This window comes from Magnolia sinica, chromosome 9, assembly GCF_029962835.1.
Source record: "Magnolia sinica isolate HGM2019 chromosome 9, MsV1, whole genome shotgun sequence".
NCBI classification, from domain to species: Eukaryota; Viridiplantae; Streptophyta; class Magnoliopsida; order Magnoliales; family Magnoliaceae; genus Magnolia; species Magnolia sinica.
This window is the reverse complement of record NC_080581.1, coordinates 4,626,774-4,647,880: the sequence shown is the minus strand read 5'-3', so window position 1 is coordinate 4,647,880 and position 21,107 is coordinate 4,626,774. Positions and strand designations below refer to the sequence as shown.

Sequence of the window (21,107 nt, the reverse complement as noted above, 5' to 3'; positions counted from 1 at the left end):
CCTTTCTCCTTCCCACCTTGCAATACCGGGGTAAATGGTAATAATTATTTCCCTCCGTAGTTGCCGCACTCTTCCCCGTGACGGCCTACTTTTTTGAAGATAAAAATTACAAATACTGTAAAACGTTTGTGGGTCTCACCGTGATGCGTATCATATATTCACACCGTTTATGTTTGATAAATTTACGATAGAAGCCAAAAAAAAGTAAGATATATCTAATACTCAAGTGAACCATGTTATAGAAAAAAATGTGAATTAAATACTTACCGTTAAAAACTTGCAGGGACTATCATTTCTTTTGGCATGGGCTAGTTAAGTGTTAGATCTAACTCATTTTTCTTCCCATATCTAAAAATGTCGTGGAAAGATGAGTGGACGGAATAAATATTTCATATACATTAAAATCGGGTCTTAAAAATGGCCGCTATTACTTTGAACCGGTTTTCAAGAAGTGAAATCCCCGTGAATATTCAGACGAGTGAAACGGTAATAATCACCCATTTCCGGGTATTTACCATTTCCAGGTGAGACGAAAAATCAAACCGGCCATTCCCACTTCTCTCCTCCGCTCTGTATCACCTGACTACAGAAGATCTCTGATTTCTCATCTAACTCCAGGAGAAGGTGTGAAGATGGCCCTTCGGCGCATGTTAGCGTCAACCCCATCTCAATCTCCTTCTCTATCGAATCTCCTCCTCAAATCCCTCTCCGTCCATCACCCATCGTCTCTCCATCGTCGTCCCTTCTCATCCCATGCCGAAGATGACAAGACGATCCTGACCATCGAAACCAGCATCCCTTTCACTGGCCACAAATGCGATCCCCCATCGCGGTCCGTCGAAACCACGCCCAAGGAGCTCCTCTCCTTCTTCAAGGACATGGCCCTGATGCGCCGGATGGAGATTGCTGCCGACTCCCTCTACAAGGCCAAGCTCATCCGCGGCTTCTGCCATCTATACGACGGCCAGGAAGCTGTTGCTGTCGGTATGGAGGCCGCCATCACCAAGAAGGACTGTATCATCACTGCATATCGCGACCACTGCATCTTCCTGGGTCGTGGCGGGACCCTCGTTGAGGCCTTCTCCGAGCTGATGGGCCGCAGGGACGGGTGCTCCAAAGGGAAGGGCGGATCCATGCATTTCTACAAGAAGGACAACGGGTTTTACGGCGGGCACGGGATCGTGGGCGCGCAGGTCCCACTCGGGTGCGGCCTTGCCTTCGCCCAGAAGTATTCCAAAGAAAATAAGGTCACGTTCACTCTCTACGGTGATGGGGCCGCTAATCAGGGGCAGCTTTTCGAAGCCCTTAATATCTCTGCACTTTGGGATCTGCCTGCTATTCTCGTCTGTGAGAACAATCACTGTAAGAGACTCAACCTAAATAGAGGATTGTATCGAGCTTGCCTCTATCTGCATCGTTTCTTTCTTACCTTTTAATTTTCTTTTGTTTTGAAGTTATTATCTCTCTCTCTCTCTCTCTCTCTCTCTCTCTCTCTCTCTCTCTCTCTCTCTCTCTATTTATTCTTTATTATTATTATTATTATTTTTAATTTTAATATTTATTTATTTTTTAATTTTGCAGATGGAATGGGAACGGCAGAATGGAGAGCAGCCAAGAGTCCATCTTATTACAAGCGTGGTGATTATGTTCCTGGTTTGAGGGTGTGTAGTTATTTAATTGTTTTTTTTTTTCTTTCTTCTTCTGTGTATGATTGGAATCTGTCTTATGAAATGAATTTTGAATCGAACCTGATTTTTTTCCCCCTTTTCACTGATTTCTCATGCAAAATATGTCACAACCTGCAAAAAACCATGTCATTCTGCAAATGGAAATGGGGGCACTTGTAAAAGTGTTTCAAACTGTGCAATGATTTGTGCATTTGTTAGGTTGTCTCCATTGCTTATGTTCCCTCGTCCAGAAATCAGCTGGTCCACACAAGAGGAGGGCCATGTGGTTAGACTAAATGTGGAGTATCGGTCAATTTATTTTAATTGTCCACTTTTTTCTTTTCACATTTGGCCCTCACGTCAGGTGGGCCCCAACTTAATGTGGACCATCAGACAAATTATTTAAACCATCTTCTTGTTATTAGATCTCATATATGGATTTGATTTCGTGTTTATGTGCATGTGATTAAGTATCTAAGACCTGTGATTATGGAACTTCAAAGAGAAATCTCCCTTGTTAAAAATCTTCTTCAATATATTTTCTTTGTGGTTTATACTCTCATAAAAAAAAAGAAAGAAAAGGAAAAGGAAAAAGAGAAAGAAGAAAAGATAAAAGAAGTGTTTAATCTGCTAGCAGTAGCCATTACTGTAACTACTGTCACATTTCTAATAGATATCAAGCTATGGAGACAGGAAAGTACTGGAGATGACCTTTAAAATGTTTTTTTCTTTCTTCTGATTACTGATAATTTCATTAAAAAAGAACAGAATGATGAACAAAGCTGCAACTCAGGGACATGGTCCCAATCATCAGTGACCTCTTTAGAAAGGGAGTCATTGAGTTTGCCTCCCGAAAAAGAAAAATGTGATGAAAAAATCTGGAGATGCTGACAAACATTTCTAAATGCCTGAATCCATCTCAGCAACCACCATGGTTTTTCCAATTTTTTTCCTTTATACGAGGCTCGTTCCCATGCAATATTGTAGGATAGGATTGTTCTGCAACATTTTTCTCTGTGGGGCCTGCTGTGGTGTGTGTTGCATTGCATGCAACCCATCTCACCATCCCGTGGGCCACCATGCATCAGTGAGGTATTTGGGTGGTTGTGCATTGTTTTCTATGGCGTGGGATAAGCTTGGTTTTCTTAGGTGGCTCATGGTTGGACATTGTTTTCTATAGTGTGGTCCATTGCCCAGTGGATGTAACAATCTTGTGCACTAACCGCTATCATAAAGGCATTTTTTTATTTTTTTTGGGAGAGAGAGAGAATGATAATTTATTAAGAAATGCCAAAGTAGAAAGAATACAAGCCCAAAACATTTAGGCACTCAAAAAGGAATGGCAGGCAAAGCCGCCTTAACATACACCGCCCACCCATTCGGACACTAGCCTTTCAATCCTTAAAATAACTTTGTAAAGGCTTTTTGGGTGGCTGTACATTGATTTCTGTGGTGTGGCCCACTTGTTGGAAGATGTAGCAATTAAGATCAATCTGAACTTCCTTTGACCTAATTCTCAAAAGAGGAGAATTATGATAATTGGCAGGGATTCCATCACCAAGCCATGCCCATGAGACAATGGCAAACAACAGGATTTACCAATCTCATAATCTCTAATCATGCAAAGAAGATACTTAAAGCTATTGTAGATCTACTGTAATTTGAGTCACAATAAACCATTAAAAATTGAAAGTATTCCTTAAATATCAAACTAGAATCAAAATAAGTTCATCATAAACATAAATCAAAGCAATAGAAACATCCCAAGGCTTGATTTTTGTGGCATCCCATCATCATTGTGAATGCTTTTTGTACTACTTATATTTCTCCTTTTATTTTAATTAAAAGATAGAAGCATCGTGTAGCTTATGCTACACATGATGTTAAGGTATTCCATAATGGTAATGGTGGCCGTAACAGCCATTGCCGTTACTGTTATGACCCATGACAGCAGTTGCGCCTTTTTTTTTTTCCTGTTGAAAAACCTATTTTGGCCTCGTTATGGCCATTACCGGTCATCTTTTCCGTAATGGCTGTTGCAGGTCATCTTTTTTGTAACGGCTGTTACGGTCGTTACGACCTCATAATGTATAACAGTTACCACCATTACCGTTACGTAAACATAGCCATTTTGGAATACCTTGCGACGTAGCTTACGCTAAACGCAATAGAGGGATGAATGCTATGTGACATGCTACGAGCTATTTAAAACACTAGTGGAGTATAAAGACCAATATTTTGCTTGCTACCTTTGCCTACCTGGCTTACTCAACACTGCCGAATGACAATTTCTACATCTTTCTTCAAAACCCGGCCAATAGAAATAGTCCTGTACCATGACTATTGTTTTGTTGATTCTAAAGTGACCACCAAGGCCACTTGAATGAAGCTCTCGTATCACGAGCTCCTGCAAGGAACTTTCAAGAAGACGTGACCTTACATAATAGAATAAATACCCATATTGTAGATTATATCGCGGGTACTCAATGTGTGAGCTTGCAGAGAGTGGAAAATACCTTCCTAAAATCATCAGGGCTTATTTCGAGTTGGGCAGTGTATGTTAAATCCGCGTCTTTGGCGATCTTTTCAGCGCCGTTGAGCGCTTCTTGATTGTATTCTTTTCCCACTTTGTGGGTTGCTTATTGAATTTTTGTTGTCTTTCAAAAAAAAAAAACGTAAGTTTCTCTAACCCACCAATGGAGACGGATAAGATAGACAATATATGCGATTTTCAGTTGAGGGCATATGCTACCTTGCAGTTTGTGGGGTGCAGATTCTTAAGCATTTGATATCATTTCCCTAAAGAAATTTGGGGAAGAAATTAAAAAAAAAAAAACTATCTGTCCCCTTTCATCCTAAAAGTGACCCGAAATTACTAAAAAACCAAAAAATAGAAAAAAGAGATGAAAAACACTAATTTAGTGCATGCATGTTTAGATCTAAACTCTATACACATTTGAACAATTTACATTCCAAATATTTTATAAAAAATAAATAAAATTTCAAAAATAGTGAAAATTATATAAAAACCAACAAAAATACAAAAAATTAAAAAATTGTACAAACATGGCCAATTGAATGCAAATATAGGAAGATTTGGTCGATTTGGTAATATATTGTTGAATCAATATAATTGTATCAAGAAAAACATTTTTTAAACCTATTTTTCAATTTTTCCCAAATTCGGCGTTAGATCTTCACTTTGTTGAAAATGCTTAAATTTTGTGTTTAATCTTCGAAAAAATGCACAAATACAGTAAAAAAATGGGGGAAAGGGAAAAACCGCCCTAAAAAGGAGCCTTATACATGCGTAATGGTGAGGGCCATTACGCAATGGTCATTACAGGCCCGTTATAGTCTGCAATTTTTAACATGGGCTGTTACGAACTCGTATTGCATAACGGCCTGTGTCGTAGCATCACCGTTTTTGTTTAGCTTGGGCGTATGTTTCCAAATGTTGGCTATTATAAACTGCTGGAGCCTAGAGAAGTGGGATCAGGAGTGTGAGCTTGAAGCACGATTCGAAGCCAAAGGGGCACCTAGGTAGAAGGTTGGTGCAACTAAGCAAACATGAATTTATAGCGTAATGCAGGGGCATTTTTCACACCGGGCTCGAGTGGGGTGGCCCGTGTGAAGCGGGGGCACACTTGGGGTGGGCAGCCCGTTAGGCGAGACCGATGTGAAGTGGGGCCCATGAGGGGGGTTTGGTCGAGGGCCTGACCCATGTGAAGTGGGGCCTGGGCTATGAGATAAAGGGATTGATTCACCATGCTCTATTAGTTCGAGCTTTTAGAGCAAGTGGTTAGTTGTCCTGCGTCAAAGTGGTATCGGAGCCAAGGGCTTGACTCATTTGAAGTGGGGCCTGGGCTATGAGATAAAGGGATTGATTCACCATGCTCTATTAGTTCGATCTTTTAGAGCAAGTGGTTGGTTATCCCGTGTCATAGCGGGGTTAACATAGAGAACATAAACCATTACACAAGTAAAGGAAGATTCTCCACCTTCGAAGAACGGTGAGAATATTCATTTTGCTAATCTTCATTTTATTTTCTGCATGAGGTAAGGACTGCACAGTAGATTACCGGGAATAATAATCTAAGGTAAAAGATGACTCCTGCCTTGGAATTTATATGCAAGTGGTGCTTTTCCCTTAATATATTTTAGTTGATCTGGGTAAAAGTGGACTAGTGGGCTCAGTTGCCCTTTTATAATCTGTATAATGCTATTATTTCTTTGATGAATTCTCGTACTTGTATTTTGTAACAGGTAGATGGAATGGATGCTCTTGCTGTGAAGCAAGCATGTAAATTTGCTAAGGAGCATGCTTTAAAAAATGGACCTATTGTGAGTATATTTAATTGGTTCTGTATTTTTATGAATTTTCTTTGTTGAAGTCCTTATTGTGATCATTGCTGCTGATTTCAAATCATTTGCTGTTGTAGTTCCATTGTTTATGGGGTCCTGTTGTTTGGAAATCATTTTGCCGATTTGCTTTCTTGATTTTTAAATTGGTGGTGCCTTACTTAGCCATAGGCAGGGGGCCAGGCATCCAAACTGAACCTCCGTGCTTACTGACACTGTTTAGGGGAAAAAATTGGAATGTGATTATTAAAGAAATCCCTCCACCTCTTGAGAAAATATCACTAAACCTCCCATTCAGATGCTGTAGTAGCACAGGCCTAGCCTAATCATGGGCATAAAGAAGCCAAGAAATGGACTATCAGTGAGGGTCTATCATGTTATGTAATCAATTTGATAGCTTCATGATTTCAAGTATTAATCTACTATTGTCAATGTCCATAAAATGTTAAAATAAATATTTGGTTAAAGTTGCTGGTTACATTGTGGGGAAAGCACAAATTGTTCAAAAAAAATTCCTGAGTAAAAGAAGTATGGTCTAAGAGTCTTTAGAATATCTATCAAGCTTGATGAATGCTGTTGATCAAGCATCTAGTAAATTAACATTACAAATTAGTGGCTTATTCCTGATATGGAATATTATGCTTTCAAAGAATGTATTCTAGCTTGGACATTTTGTACTGTGAACAATGGATTTGATCCAACTATATTGGAGGTTATTTAGACTATAATTAATACGCGAGAGTTATATAGTTTATATAATAAACTTATACTATTATGCAGGAGGGGTATAGATCATAAATTGGTGAATAAATAGTGGACTGAGATTGTTGGGTATGGACTGTTAGAAGGGTAGAAAACCTGTCTCAAAGAAAAGAGTCATGGTCTTCTGATTTCAAACAATGAGAATTAAGGTCTAAGAAGGGTTTTATGAACCAAAAACAATGACCTATCAGTTCAAGAAAATGAGGTTACTTGCTACAAGAAGGGTAGAAAACCCGTCTCAAAGAAAAGAGTCATGGACTTCTGATTTCAAATATTGAAAATTAAGGTGTAAGAAGGATTTTATGAACAGAAAACAATGACCTATCGGTTCAAGAAAATGAGGTTACTACACCTGATCAACTAGAAAACCAGGATGTATTGATTGTTTCAACTGTGTTCAAACTTCAATCAGGTAGTATGTATCTTATGAAATCTAAGAGCATAAATTCTCAACAGCAACATGAAAATCCGGTTGATCAGAACTTTGCGATTTCAGGTAAGTACAGATTTCCAAAATAAAATTCAGGATAAGAACTAGGTTGTTGGAATAGATTCATGCAACAGATTTATGGGATGCTACCCTGATGATCATGGATGAGAAAATGAGACCCAAAGCTGGTTGCTTAGAATGGTCACTGATGATAGTGACCAAGGGAGGGAGTCACGATTTATGATTCTCTTCATCGTTAAATCATGGAGCTTTTTTTATTTATGATTTCTTACTTCTTAAATGGTCGAAACACCAAATTGATGTATGACTTATCTGGAATGGTTATGGATGGTTACGATCATGTTGACTTGTGTTTTGTGGAATTATGTTTAGAAATCAAGTTTTTTTTTTTTTGGTCTGTCTTTAGTATCAAAGGCTGCATTGGAATATGTATTTAAGAAGGTAACAGGAACGGAAATTATTAAAGGATCCCTGTATATTTTTAAGGGATATTTCTTGAAAGACAAAATAGAAGGAAAGATAAGAATCCTTTAACACTATCATGACATGGTATAACTTGGCGCATATTGATGGCAAAAGGATGATTGATGAGTTTTAAACTCTTTCTAATTTATTTATATTTTTCATTTTTTTTTTTAAATTTAAGAAAATTATAAATAATCTTACGATTTACGATACGATTTGTGATCCAATATGATTCAACCCCTATTACGATTTGCGATACGATAACAATTTTGACAACACCGAGGATGATGCATAATTACATAAAGGTCTACTATTCTGCTCATGAAGCCCATTTTCTGTCGATCTGACAGTGCTTACCTTGCCATTAGGATTTTCCATGGGCGTCCCTTCCGAAGAGGTCCATTGGAGACAACTGACCACCCTCGAGCCATAAATAAGGCTGTCAATGGCCCAGCCTGGGCTTAAATTTAGGCCAAGAATATGAATAAGATGGGCAGACAGGTTTTGGCAACTTCCCTATTGAGCCCTGGCATGAGAATGACAAAGATCTGTTTATGGCCGTCATGCGTTGAGCTCTGGCTAGGACTTTTGGGGCATAGGCTTGATCTGGTCCTGGATTTCTGGCCCTGTAAATAAATGGGCTGGGCTTGTGGTGTAGGCTGACATGGATCTGACCTATTGACAGGTCTATCTATAAAGGATTATACTACTAATTGTCCATTAATACCCACATCATACCCAACCAAAGCACTTTAACAAGTTACTGGTTACAATAGGGTACACTATCCTCTCCATGCATATTTTTTCACTATTTTTTGAGATTTTCTGAAAGTTCTTTATGTAGTGTTCAATGTTTAGATGATATTGCTTGCTATATCAGTATCGCTGGATCTGCGATGAGATACTACCCTGGAATACATAAATTACAATGTATCAACAATCATAGTATATACAAACAAGATATCACGGCAGCCATGACCTTGACCATGCCACCCAAGACCCAGAGTTCAATGCTTCATTCTATAGGAGGGTTTTCTTCCTCTTGTTTCTAGTAAAGGACTCCTGAAATTAATTCTGCTGTCCATTTTTGGATATTTTCCTCTCCTTGTCTCCCAATTGAGTGGGAGTGGTGAATCTACAATTGGTACATATACTTTCCAGTTTCCCCCTTCAAGATCTATCCATTTAAAAAAAAAAGAGTAATAGTTAAGTTCTATCCATCTCCCAATAATAAAAAATGGAGCTCTAGCTCTCTCTTTGCCACAACAGAGGGATGACAGTGCAATTGATTAAGAAGGGTGTTGGCTTTACATTTTCCTTCCTCTTGGCATGGGCAAAATAGAATGTCCTTGAAGCTACCTCTAAAAAAAGTGTCCTTGAAGCTAAATCTCATATATGTTCTTTTTTTTTTCTTTTCTTTTTTTTAAATTAAAATTTTTTATAACATAATCCACAGCTGACTCTGTGTGGATCTGAGACCAATATATGTATGACCAATGTATGTTTTTCCTTGAAGCTACCTTTCAGAAGAAAAAAAAGAAAAAAAGAAGAAGAAAGTTCGTCCTTGAAGCTAAATCTCACACACACACACACACACACACACACACACACACACACACACATATATATTTTTAAACATAACCCATGGCTGAATAACTCTCTGTATCTGAGACCCAATGTGACCCAATGTATCAGCTTTGGTTGGTTCTTCTTTTGTTTTTGGTTGTGTTGTTGTGTTTTATTGTGTGTTCCGTAGGACATTTGAATGATACGAACTCATTTTGGATATAATTGCATCACTTATGGTCTACAATGCATAGTTTTGTCTCCTAAAAAATGGAAAAGTGTTATGCTTTTTCCCCTTCTTTCTTTTTCCCTTCTTCTTTCTTTTTTATGTTTTGGGTTGTGTGTAATCACATGTCTTTACATCTCCTAAAGATTCATTGAAAAATCATTGTTCTGAATTTTCCTAATGCTTCCCTTAGTTCGCAATACATGTATATTTCCCAATGTTTCTCACGATCTTTCCATATTCCAAGGGTGCAATATGTAGTGCGATACCAACACTTCAAACATTTATTTGATGGAACAGGCCTTGACATGACTCGATGGAGTCGTATTTGTCTCAATGAGTTCAATAGTTTTCAGTCACCAATATTTTCTTGAAACGCTTCATCCTATTGAGCAAGGAATTGCAGTGATTTGGTTAGACAAAATGTGTGAAAAAGCTACTTGTGCATGTCACTGTATGCTTAACCTCACTTAAAGTGCTCCATTATGTCTCTGGTCTTTATGGTAAGGCATGATTGCTGGTGGATGACGCTAATGAGCTGAAAAGTATATCTTCTTCCAATTAATACTCACTAATGCAGTCTGTGCTTATAGATTTGACCCTCAAGGCAGTGGGCTGTAGGTCAAGTCAGACATCATCAGATTCCTGAAGATGGCCTAGCAAATCTGTGAAGGATGCATGAGATCTTTGATCACCAGACCTCTTCTAGGAACCAATAGATACTTAAATTTTTTATTTTTATTTTAAATCAACGGTGTTTTATATTATTTTATGAGCCTACACATTGTGAAGTATTCATTTGTGACATACAGAAGCTCTGCTTCTGGTCCTTTCACATAATCTTCACACTGAACCTGATGCAGAAAAGAAATGCTTGGTCTTAGATTCTTGTTGTTAGGACAAAAGGTATCAAAGCTTTTGTCTGTTGGTCTTTGTGGTGATTTTTCTCTGCCTAGTTTCGAGTTAAGAAAACTGGATTATTGCCTACTTCATGCCCTGGTTTTGAGAAAAGAAAAAGTACAATAATCCATTGCCCGTTGTTCTGACTTTGACTTTGAGTGTTTGTTCATGTTCCACAATTAGGACAACCACTGGGTATCTAATGTTACAATCTTCTGCTCATTACTCTACATAATGCAAATCTGCAGATGGTTCGTAGGAGATCTTGATTGTACTGAAACCTGAGATTACCCGTATGCATGTGCTTTTAAAGATACGGATAATAAATGTCTGGAAGGCCATAATTGAATATTACATACCTTTTTTTAATAACTAAATGTAGCTCAGAAGGGCTCGCTATAATAAAATACAATGCATGTTGTCTAATTTCACAGTCTCACTCTCCATATGTGGGGTCAGCTATAATTTTTTGGATCCATTTTTAGCTGGTTGATTTTTCTTGTGTTTGACGTCTTTTCTGGTGGTGGGTTCTTCAGATTCTTGAAATGGACACCTACAGGTACCATGGGCACTCCATGTCGGATCCTGGGAGCACCTACCGCACACGTGATGAGATATCTGGCGTCAGGCAGGTCAGATGATATAGAGAAATTGACTTGCCAAATACTCTTCATATTTTCTCATGCATGTACAGAACTGAAAGGATTTTTCTGTGTCACTTAATGCTTGCAGGAGCGAGATCCGGTTGAAAGAATAAGAAAGTTGGTATTGTCTCATGATCTAGCCACTGCAGAAGAGCTCAAGGTATGCATACTGCTTGCATTTCTAATGTTTAGATCTTTACCTGGTTGGAAGTTTAAAATGAACCATGCTTTTTTTTTTTTTGGTTACGGGCTCAATGAAAGCTACAATCTGAAAGTTGGAGCCAAGTCAGGAGATAGGATGCTGCATACATCGCCTGAGTTCTATAACATAACTACTGTCTGCCATTATTGTTCTGTGCAGGATCTTGAGAAAAGTATCAGAAAACAAGTAGATGACGCCATTGCACAAGCCAAGGTAAGCATTGAAGGGTGTATGGAGTATTTTGTTAAAGATGTCATTTGCTATACTTGTGTTATTTGGGCATGAATTGGATGTTTCTTGATTTGTAACGCTTGTTTGTTGTTTTTCATTTTATTAGGAGAGCCCCATGCCCGATCCTTCTGAGCTTTTCAACCATGTTTATGTAAAAGGCTATGGAGTGGAGGTAAATCACCTCAGACGAACCATTTTGGCATTCTTCGCTTGTTATGTACTTCATTCGTACTTGTTAAATAGATGTAGGGTTTCTGGAGTTGGCTCATACAGTACCTTTGTTTGTGCAAATCACTAACTTGCTAATCTGTTATTAATATATGCTGACATGAGCATATTTTGGTGTTAGATGTGGATATGGGGACCCGAATCTGTGGCTTTTAAAAGTCAGATGTGTTGGCACATCTGTAGAAATACTTGAATAATAAAATATTACATTCTAATAGTGTATTTCAATAATTTTTATGTAGAACTTGGGAAGCCGCAATGCTAACAGGGTGACACTGGATGCAGTTGGGCCAGTGGGTGAAATTGTGGTTGTGTGAAACCTAGTGTTTGGTTAAAGCTGGTGGGCTCTTAATCTGTTCCCACATCATTCGAAAGGATGAACAACGGTTTTATGTGAATTCTCACCTCCATAAGTTTTGGAGGTGATGGGCTGTCCATGTGGCTGCAAAGGATTTTTATAAATGATGCTTAGGGAAATCAATGCAACCTTTGCCCGGGTCAGTGCAAGGAGCTATGGCAGGAATTGGATGGTGTTAGGTGAGATGGAGTTAGCCCTGTTGGGTCCCTGTGTGTACAGTGGTATGAGGAGCTTTTAAGAGACAGTTGCACGAAGAGTGAAGCAAAGCACCAACAGTTGCGGAACAGGAAATCTGTCTCAAAATGTTATAAGTATAAATGGCTAGGAAGCAGGAGCATGAGCGATTTGAACTAGGAGTGACACCTAGAAGGATCCTGCAAGAAAGTTTTGGAGTGGGTGGATAGTCAACAATTTATTGTTCTCAATGGGAGGGTTGAATTTCACAGGCTTAAATAACCAGGAAGTCCTGGTGAAGTAGGAGTGACGCCTAGAAGGATCCTGCAAGAAAGTTTTGTAGTGTTAAACAACCTGGAAGTCCTGGTGATGTTAAGGCTGGATAGATTTCTAGTTCTAGTTTCTATAGATTGGGAATAGCACTACTTGTTGGAAGCTGTCGGATGGATTCAAAGAGAAGGTGAGAGGTTGGTGGCTGTTGATCATTGTCGAAGTTTGGGCTGGAAAGAATTGGATGAAAGAAAAATTAATAAAAGGAGTGTGAATTAGAGTATTTTGGGAATAGCACTACTTGTTGGAAGGATCCTTCAAGAAAGTTTTGGAGTGTTAAACAACCTGGAAGTCCTGGTGATATTAAGGTTGTTGGAGGTTTCAAAAGTATGCTTTTGAGGTTTGGGGTAGGCGAGGTCTCAAAAGCTATGCACTCGGAGGCAATTTAATGGATTGATTGAAAGGACGAAACAGAAGTCCTCTCAGTTGAGAGATCCAACAGTGCAAAACTTCAAAATAGGAGGACAAAATTATATGGAGGCAAAAATCTAGGGTGGTTTGGTTAAAGGAAGATGGAAAAGAACATAATTCTTTCATAGAGTTGCAAATGCCAATTGTAATGGCAGAAGGGCGGAGGAGAGGCAAGAAATTTTCATGGAAACTTTGAAGTCTTGTTTGCATCTCCTTTCAGATGGGGGTTGGGTCTAACCAAGCCTTGACAATTCTCAAATTTAGTCAAGCAATGATGAAGAGGCAACTTGGATGGAGTGTCCTATTAGAGAGGAATAGTTGTGGTTAGTGATGATGGTTCTAGGGAGGGGAAAAGCCCCTTGTTTGGTTGACTTTTATGTTGTGTTTTATTAAGTCTTTAGGAAGGAAATTAAAGGAGAGTTTGTTCGAAAATTTCATTGAAGGGGGAGCCTGTCCAAGGAGATGCGGACATCCTTCATTCCATTAGATCCCAAGGGAGGAGCAGAAGCCCATGAGTCTAATGGGTGACCCATATAAAATTTTGGCAAAGATTTTAGCATCAAGATTTAGGAAGGTGCTTAGTCATGTGATATCTAGCTTGCAAAAGGCTTTTCTTTTTGGTTAATTGATTCTCATTTTGGTATATGGATTCTCAACTGCTATATGATTATATCACATAAGTGTATTAACTCTAGACACAGGGAAGGAAGACTGGGAATTATTTCTAAGCTTGATATTAAGAAAGCCAATGACCATGTAAATTGGAATTTTCTTGAATACATACTGAGAGGGATTCTCCTTTGGATGAGGTGGAGAAGACGGATGTTTGAATGTGTTCTCTTCTCATTTCTCGATTTTGGTCAATAAGATGTTGAAATGCTTCTTTAGGCGATTAAGGGATTATGCCTTTGGGATCCTTTATCTCCTATTCTCTTTGTGATGGTATCATCTAGTAGGAATGGTTAGAAAAATGTGTGAGAAGGCAGAGCTTGAAGGATCTTAATAATCAGTTTTAAGGTAGAATTGGCCAACTTATAGTTTTCACACTTACAATCAGTGTTCCTGTTATCGACGAAATGTCGATATTATCGTCAAACATTCGTTTTTCTGCCAAATATTGGTGAAATTTCGATGATAATATCAATGTCTCGATAAATTGGGTTGTCGATGAAAATATCGATTGCAACTACCTATAAAAATTGAAAAAATGAAAAAAAAAGGCTTTCATTTTAGTTTTTATTTTTTTAAAGATCTATGTGAGAGAGTGATTTTCGGTACATGTAGGAGAGGATTGTTGATCAGAAGCAAAATCTCGTGAGCTAATCGTGGATCGATCAACAGCCGTGAGTCGGTCTTCGAGAGGTACGAAAAAACCTCAAAATTATCTTTTTTCTTCAATTGGATGATGGATTTGGTGAGAGACATGGATTTCAACAACTATTTTGGAAATTTGGGTGGATTTTTACTTGATTTTGGTTGGAATTAGGGTTTTGAAACCCTCCGGAAGAAACCCTCTTTGCTGAAAATGCCTCCAAAAAAACATTTTGTTTCGTTTTTTATGAAGACGGTAGCTACTGAAAATACTTCTCGAACTTGTGAGTGGCTACAGTCGGTGCTCTGTGAGCCTCACCATGATGTAATGTGTTTTATGCACTTCTTCCATCTATTTTTCTAGATAATTTTAGGGCATGAGCCAAAAAATGAGGCAGATCCATATCTCAGGCGGACCACACCAAAGGAAACAGTGGTGATTAAACACCCACCATTAAAAACTTCCTAGTGTCCACTATAATCTTTATTTGCCATCCAACCTCATGATTAGGCCACATAGACTTGGTAATCACAAATATCAGCTTGATCGAAAACTTTCGTGGCACCCAAGAAGTTTTTAATGGTGGGCATTCAATTACCACTATTACCTTTGATGTGGTCCACTTGAGATTTCGATCCACCTCATTTTTTGGCTCATTCCCTAAAATGATATGCCAAAATGAATGGATGGCGTGGATAAAGCATATGCATCTTGGTGGGGCCCATAGACCCCCCGAGCAGTACCAACACGACCACACCCTACTTGCAGCATCAGTAGGTATCCTTGTCCCAATGCGATGTGGATTGCTTGCAAAAGCCTTTTAGTGGAACTTCTTGTGACAGGAAGCTAGGTGGGGCCCACTATCATGCTTGTGAGAAATTCATGGTCTACCCTGTCCATCTGTTTTACTAGATCATGTTAGGACATGGGCCCAAAAATGAGGCAAATCCAAAATTCAAGCGGGCCACACGGCATGAAATCTTGGCTTCTAGATGTTGTGGTTATAGTGACAATAATATTGAATGTTCAAGGTTCATTTGTTGTCGGAAGACAACTTGGATAGTGCATTAGTAGCTCATGAACACATCAATTCACGTCACAAGGGAAAAAGGACATCACTTACAAGCTTGACATTGGAAAAGCATATGAGCACGTCGATTGGGATTTTTTTATATTATATGTTGGGGTGTTTGGGCTATGGGCAGAGATGGAGGAAGTGGATTCTAGAGAGTATTTGGCTGGTCAAGTTCCGTCTATTGGTTAACGAGTATCCAACAGGTTTTTAAAGCTTTGAGAGTGTCTTCGGCAGGGGGATTTATTATCTCCCTTCTTTTTCATGGTGGTAGTGAAAGCACTTAATATGATGTTGGATAAAGGTCTATTTGCAGATCTTATTAGTGGGTTTAAGGTGGAGAATGCAAATTTCTAGATATCTTACCTCCAATTTGCCAATGATACCATCCTTTTTTGCGATGCAGAAGAAGAGAATGTGGATTACTTGAGGATAATTGTGAGATGTTGAGAAATGTGGGGGATGTGTGGGTTGGAGAAATGTGGCTCCATTGAGTTTCTGAGGCTAGCAAGATTTTGTTTGGATGTGAATGATCCTATTGCTCAATGTTTCTCGCTTTTTGGCGGTGAAGTGGTTTAGTCTCCTCCATGTTGGAGGAACTTGAAAGATGAGGCAACAAACGAGTTCCTTCGACTCTTGGCATGACTTCAGCGTCATCGTCCTTTGGGTGAGAGGGATGTGATTGTGTGGAATAAGGAAAAATCAGGTCAATTTTCAATTTGGTCCTTATACAAGGTCATCTTTCAGAGAGCACATTGGTTACACTTCTCAAGTTTGTATTATGGCTCCCTTCTCTAAGCTTGCGGCTTTTGCTTGCTTGGTGGGTAGGAATGAGGTGCTTACTATATATAATCTTCATAAGAGGAAGACAGTGATTCCTAATATATGTGTAATGTGCATGCGGAATGTGGAGTCGATTAATCACCTATTTATCCATTGCTCTTTTGCTAGAGAGGTATGGGAGAGATTCTTTGTAGCCTTCAAAGTGTCATGGGTGATGCTGGCATCTATAAAAAGGTGTTTTTTTTCCCCCAAGCATGGCATGAGGGTGGGGTTGGGAAAAAGGGAAGGGTGATATGAAGGTTAGCTCTTCTGGCAGGCATTTGGGCTCTACAGGGGAGAGGAATAATCAGTGCTTTTGGAATCAAAGTGTGTCGGTTTTGGAGGTCTATAGAAGGGCAAAGTTAGATGTATTGGGATGGGCCTCAAGCACAAAGGCCCTGGATGACCGTAACCTTTCTTGTTTGTATTGATCTTCGCTGGTGTAATCTGCCTAGTCTTCTTTGGGATTTCTTTTTCTAATAAAATTTCATTATCTTAAAAAGAAGCATAATTTTTGGTTCATCATACATCTAGATTGGGACCCATAATTTGAATGGTTTAATATGAATTAGTTTAGGATATTTGAATTATATGTGCTCATTTTAGATATAATTGCATCATTTCTGTCAGACATCGCATAATTTAGGCCCTTAAATAATGGGAACTTATTATTGATACTTGTTTTTTTTTACAAGTTTTTTAAGTTCTAAGTGTGTAATCATGTCTTTTTTAACCTGTCCTGAAATTCTATTGAAAATTTCATCATTTTCCAAATGTTTCCCCAATGTTTCCCTTGGTCAACAATACATTCCCCAATGCATGTGATAATTTCCTTACGATATTGAAATGTTTCTGTATCCCGAGGGTGTGATACATGCATCGAGACTGATATTGTGAACGCTGTAGTGGCCCACAAGTAACCTCAAATCTTAGAGACAAGCCCCTAACGTCTAAGTTTCTGAATCTCAGTCCCAAATTGTCCCAATTTGCAGCCCTTGCAACCCACCCTATAATAACCTTTCCATGTTCCTGAAACAAAAACTTTCAGCCTTTAAAATCATAACATACAGTGACCATAGCAGCTAGTCTATCCCAGTCACCACCTTAAGCTAGCCTGACTAAATCTAGTCTATAACATGCTGCAAAATGTGTCCCTGAACTTCTACAATCTGTATGGGTACCTGAACTTTTATGATCTGTCCCAAAACTGTAGGCCTAATATCAACTGTTATGAAATCTGTCCTTAGAAATCTACCCCCCTGAAAACAGTCTTAAGGCTGCCCATATATGGACGAAATTTAGAGCCAAACTTGCCCGTCCGAACCCCAATTCCATCTGCATACCTTGCAGGCAATCTGCCCATAATCTGTCTCCAAACCATACTCCTAACCTTGGCATTTCAGCCCTAATCAGTCCCAAATCTAAGTCCGAAACCAACATTCGTCAACCCTCTTTTAAGCCCGTTTCCATCGCAAACTTCCATATACCCAACATAGTCATAGCCCATAGCCCACTCACTGTCCATAATCTGTCTGGCAGATATTCTCCACAACTTGTCTAAGAAACCAACCCTTTTAACTAGTCGTTTGAGCAACCTGTAACCTGCCCATTACTGTTTCCAATTACTTGTGCTTAACATTATTTTAAATAGCGAATAGTGTGTATTGTAGTGTTCACCCCTCTGAAGTGTGAGGCGTAAGTTAGCTACTTTTAGATTTTTAATCAAGGTTGTACTTGGTTGCATCAATTTCATGATATTCTGCACCAAATTAGATTTGATTAATAATGAAGTTTAACAAAATTTCATTATATTTGGTGCAAGTGCAACCAAATGCAACTTGAAGTAATAGGAAAGGAAAAACCGATTTAATACTGTTACTTGTGTTATTTTACTAAAAGTATTGAAAATATTAACTAATTTTTATTGAAAAGTAGAAAAATGTAACAAATCATTGAAAACATTAATTGATTTTAATGTAGTTTAACTTGTAATGTGAGCTACGTAGTGTGTAGCATGTAGCTTATGCAAATTAATCATGTAGCATAGGCTACATGCGACTTAAGCTATTTTCATTAGTTATGTAGCATTAAGACTAAGCTACACTATAGCGTATAGCTATGCTTCATAGCGTAGCTAATTTAAAACATTGGTGCTTAATGAGAAGTCTTCAACAGATGGATACTCCTAGTTTTTGTTTGGTTACTCGTGTCAGACTCACCTGCCTTTATTACAATATCTTACCATCCTCGTAATCCCTCTTTTCTGATTTTGTCTGGATACAAATGCCTTTCACAAGAATTCTTATCCATCTTCCTGTTGTTTCAATTCCTACCTTTCTTCCTATGATCCCGATGGCGAGTCCTTGCGATATCCTGTTTCTTGCTATGAAATCCACCTCAATACACCCGTCATCCAGAAGTAATGCTTTATATTTAGAAGCCGTGGGAAGGTTCAAAGAGGAGCGGGAAGATGACGAGTGAGATGTGGAAGGAATCGATCTGAGAATTTGACAAAGTAGGCATAAACTCAATGAATCAATGAAAAATCTCCAAGAAATGGCCCAAGCAAATGTTGATAGCTAGCATTGGAAAGGTCTCCTTGAATCTTATTTTGCATCATCTGAAAATCCGGAGGTGTGTTTGAAGACATCACGATCCAAGATGATGAAATCCACCGGTGTATTCCCAGGTAGGTCAACTTTTGAATCCACGAACAAATCAACCCATGGGGAATGAAGGAATCCACTAACGAATCAATTGGTGATCGATGGATGAGCACACAGTTATAGTAGTGGACAGGATAGAAGTTGGCTCAGTGATTAGATCGGCAGAAAAGGTGATGAACAACTCGATCAGATTTGTGAATCCATGCGATATGTGAATGTTGAGACGGATGAATTAGTCTCATCTCAATTACTATCAGAGCAAAGGGATTAGAGAATTGTGGTGAGGGGCTGAGGACAACAATCCAACATGATAAAGAATACACCATTGATGATCCAGAACTGAAGGCCAGCAAATCCATTTCATAGAGAAGTAGAAATGCTACTGGATGACAGACACATGTAAAGACAATTCCATGCGAGAGACGCTAGTTTGACACATTGGCCTTCATCATCGTCTGCTACTGAAGCCCACGGAGTGAGACAAGCAAATCATGGCCATGGATCACTGCCCGCCTCAGCCTCTGAATTCGTTGGCGTTTTCTTTCCAGGATTATTATTAATTTTAATTTTTGTTCTTGAGAGTGGTTTTTTTTTTTTTTCCAATATTAAAAGAACATAGATGCAATATCTATGCTGAAATTACCGAATAGAAGACAAACAAAGATGTGAGGGCACAATTGACTAGAGCCTTTGTACAAGAGGCCCAGCCCGTAACATCCAATGTTGCCCTTTTAAAGGGCTGATGACGCACATCGATTTTGGAAGTATTGATAGTTCCTTTCCACCCAAATTGCCCAAAGACCACCTAGAAGAGATCCGCCAAAGCTTCCTTCCTTTATGCCTTACTGCCACCACCGTGACATGCCAAGAGAAAGCCCTCAATGGATGCCCGCATCACGCAAAAAACATGGACAATGCAAGAGCAGTCCCAAACCTCTCTAGCAAAGGCACAATGAAGAAAAAGATGATCAACTGATGCAGGCCTCTTTATTGGTCCATTGGGAGACCACAGCAAGGGATACCATTACTGGTTGATATAAGATCTGGTCCAAACAAGTCCAGTATACAGATCAGGCCTATCCAACTGTTCAGATTAGAGATATGACCATCCAATCATCGTCATCGTCATCATCATTATCATTATCATTTTGACTTGGCTGAATTTCATATTGGGTGATTTTATTAGTCCTACTGTCAAACTGATTCTCCAGTATTTATATATGGGCCATATTTCTTTATTTAAGTTATTATTATTATTATTGTTTTTGTTTTCAGAGATGAAATCCGTTTGCATGATTAACTATTCTCTATGGCAGGCATTCGGGGCCGATCGGAAAGAGCTGAGAGCTGTTCTTCCTTGAGGAAATTCAATATAACCAGTGTCATTGAAATAATGGGGGTGGAAGTTTGGATGTTGCTGGTGGCTCCTTCCCTTTCCCCAGGTAGTCCTGCCTCTGTATAGGAAATCATTACAATAATTCTTTTCCCGAGGAGTTGGGCAGGTTTGTTCCTTTATTTGGATTGGATGATAATGGTGATGGGGTTTTACTGTTTTGCTGATTCAGATGAATTCCGTATGCGCTGTATTTTCTTCTTCTGACTGGGGACATTACATTAACCTACCCCAGTTACGTTTTTGTTCGTCTTTTGAAACACATTTTTCTTGGTATTTACCTCAATGACATCCTTTTGCTTTATTGGGTGATGAGAAATACTAAGGCAATTTCTGCTATAGGATTGATTAAAGAGGCTGTTTGTTGCACACATGCCAACCTGACACGTCTGTCTTCCCTCAACGTTCATGGACTGGTCTGTACTGTGAACATGCATAGGCAAAAAAGCAGGTGGGATCCACTCTTCAAGAGGCCTGTATCCGAGTGAAAGAAGGATGTTTGGAATGAGAATTGTATACCGATCTGTACATGTGATCCAACTGAAGCGATAACATACTCGGAACTTTTGGAGAGAATGTTCACAGTGGGAGCAACCGATAGATGGTTACACGTGTGGCAGGTTGGCATGTGCTCTGCATTATCATATATTGCCATGTATTTCTCGTTAGATGGATTTTTGCCAACATGAAATCACATGTTGAACATCATACATGCCATCTCTTTGTACCTTGCATGATTCAAAAGCTGTTTCATCCCATCATGCCCTCTACAATGTGTGCCTAGGGCTGGCAATAGGTTAACTGGATTGGCCTGCTTCTTGATCCTCGTAGGGTTGTCCTTGTGGGTTTAGGTTGAGTATGAGGC

At 39.0% G+C, this 21,107-nt stretch overlaps 1 protein-coding gene across 1 annotated transcript; it reads left to right on the top strand.

The window, feature by feature from the left end:
- Window positions 1-563: 563 nt before the first annotated feature.
- On the top strand, window positions 564-20,546 carry LOC131256712 (pyruvate dehydrogenase E1 component subunit alpha, mitochondrial-like). The gene is made up of 8 exons (XM_058257720.1): window positions 564-1,362; window positions 1,582-1,661; window positions 5,934-6,011; window positions 10,936-11,031; window positions 11,132-11,203; window positions 11,405-11,458; window positions 11,583-11,648; window positions 20,166-20,546. Exons 1-8 carry the CDS (start codon window positions 633-635, stop codon window positions 20,208-20,210), a joined length of 1,221 nt encoding a protein of 406 aa, XP_058113703.1. The 5' UTR covers window positions 564-632; the 3' UTR covers window positions 20,211-20,546.
- Window positions 20,547-21,107: the final 561 nt, after the last annotated feature.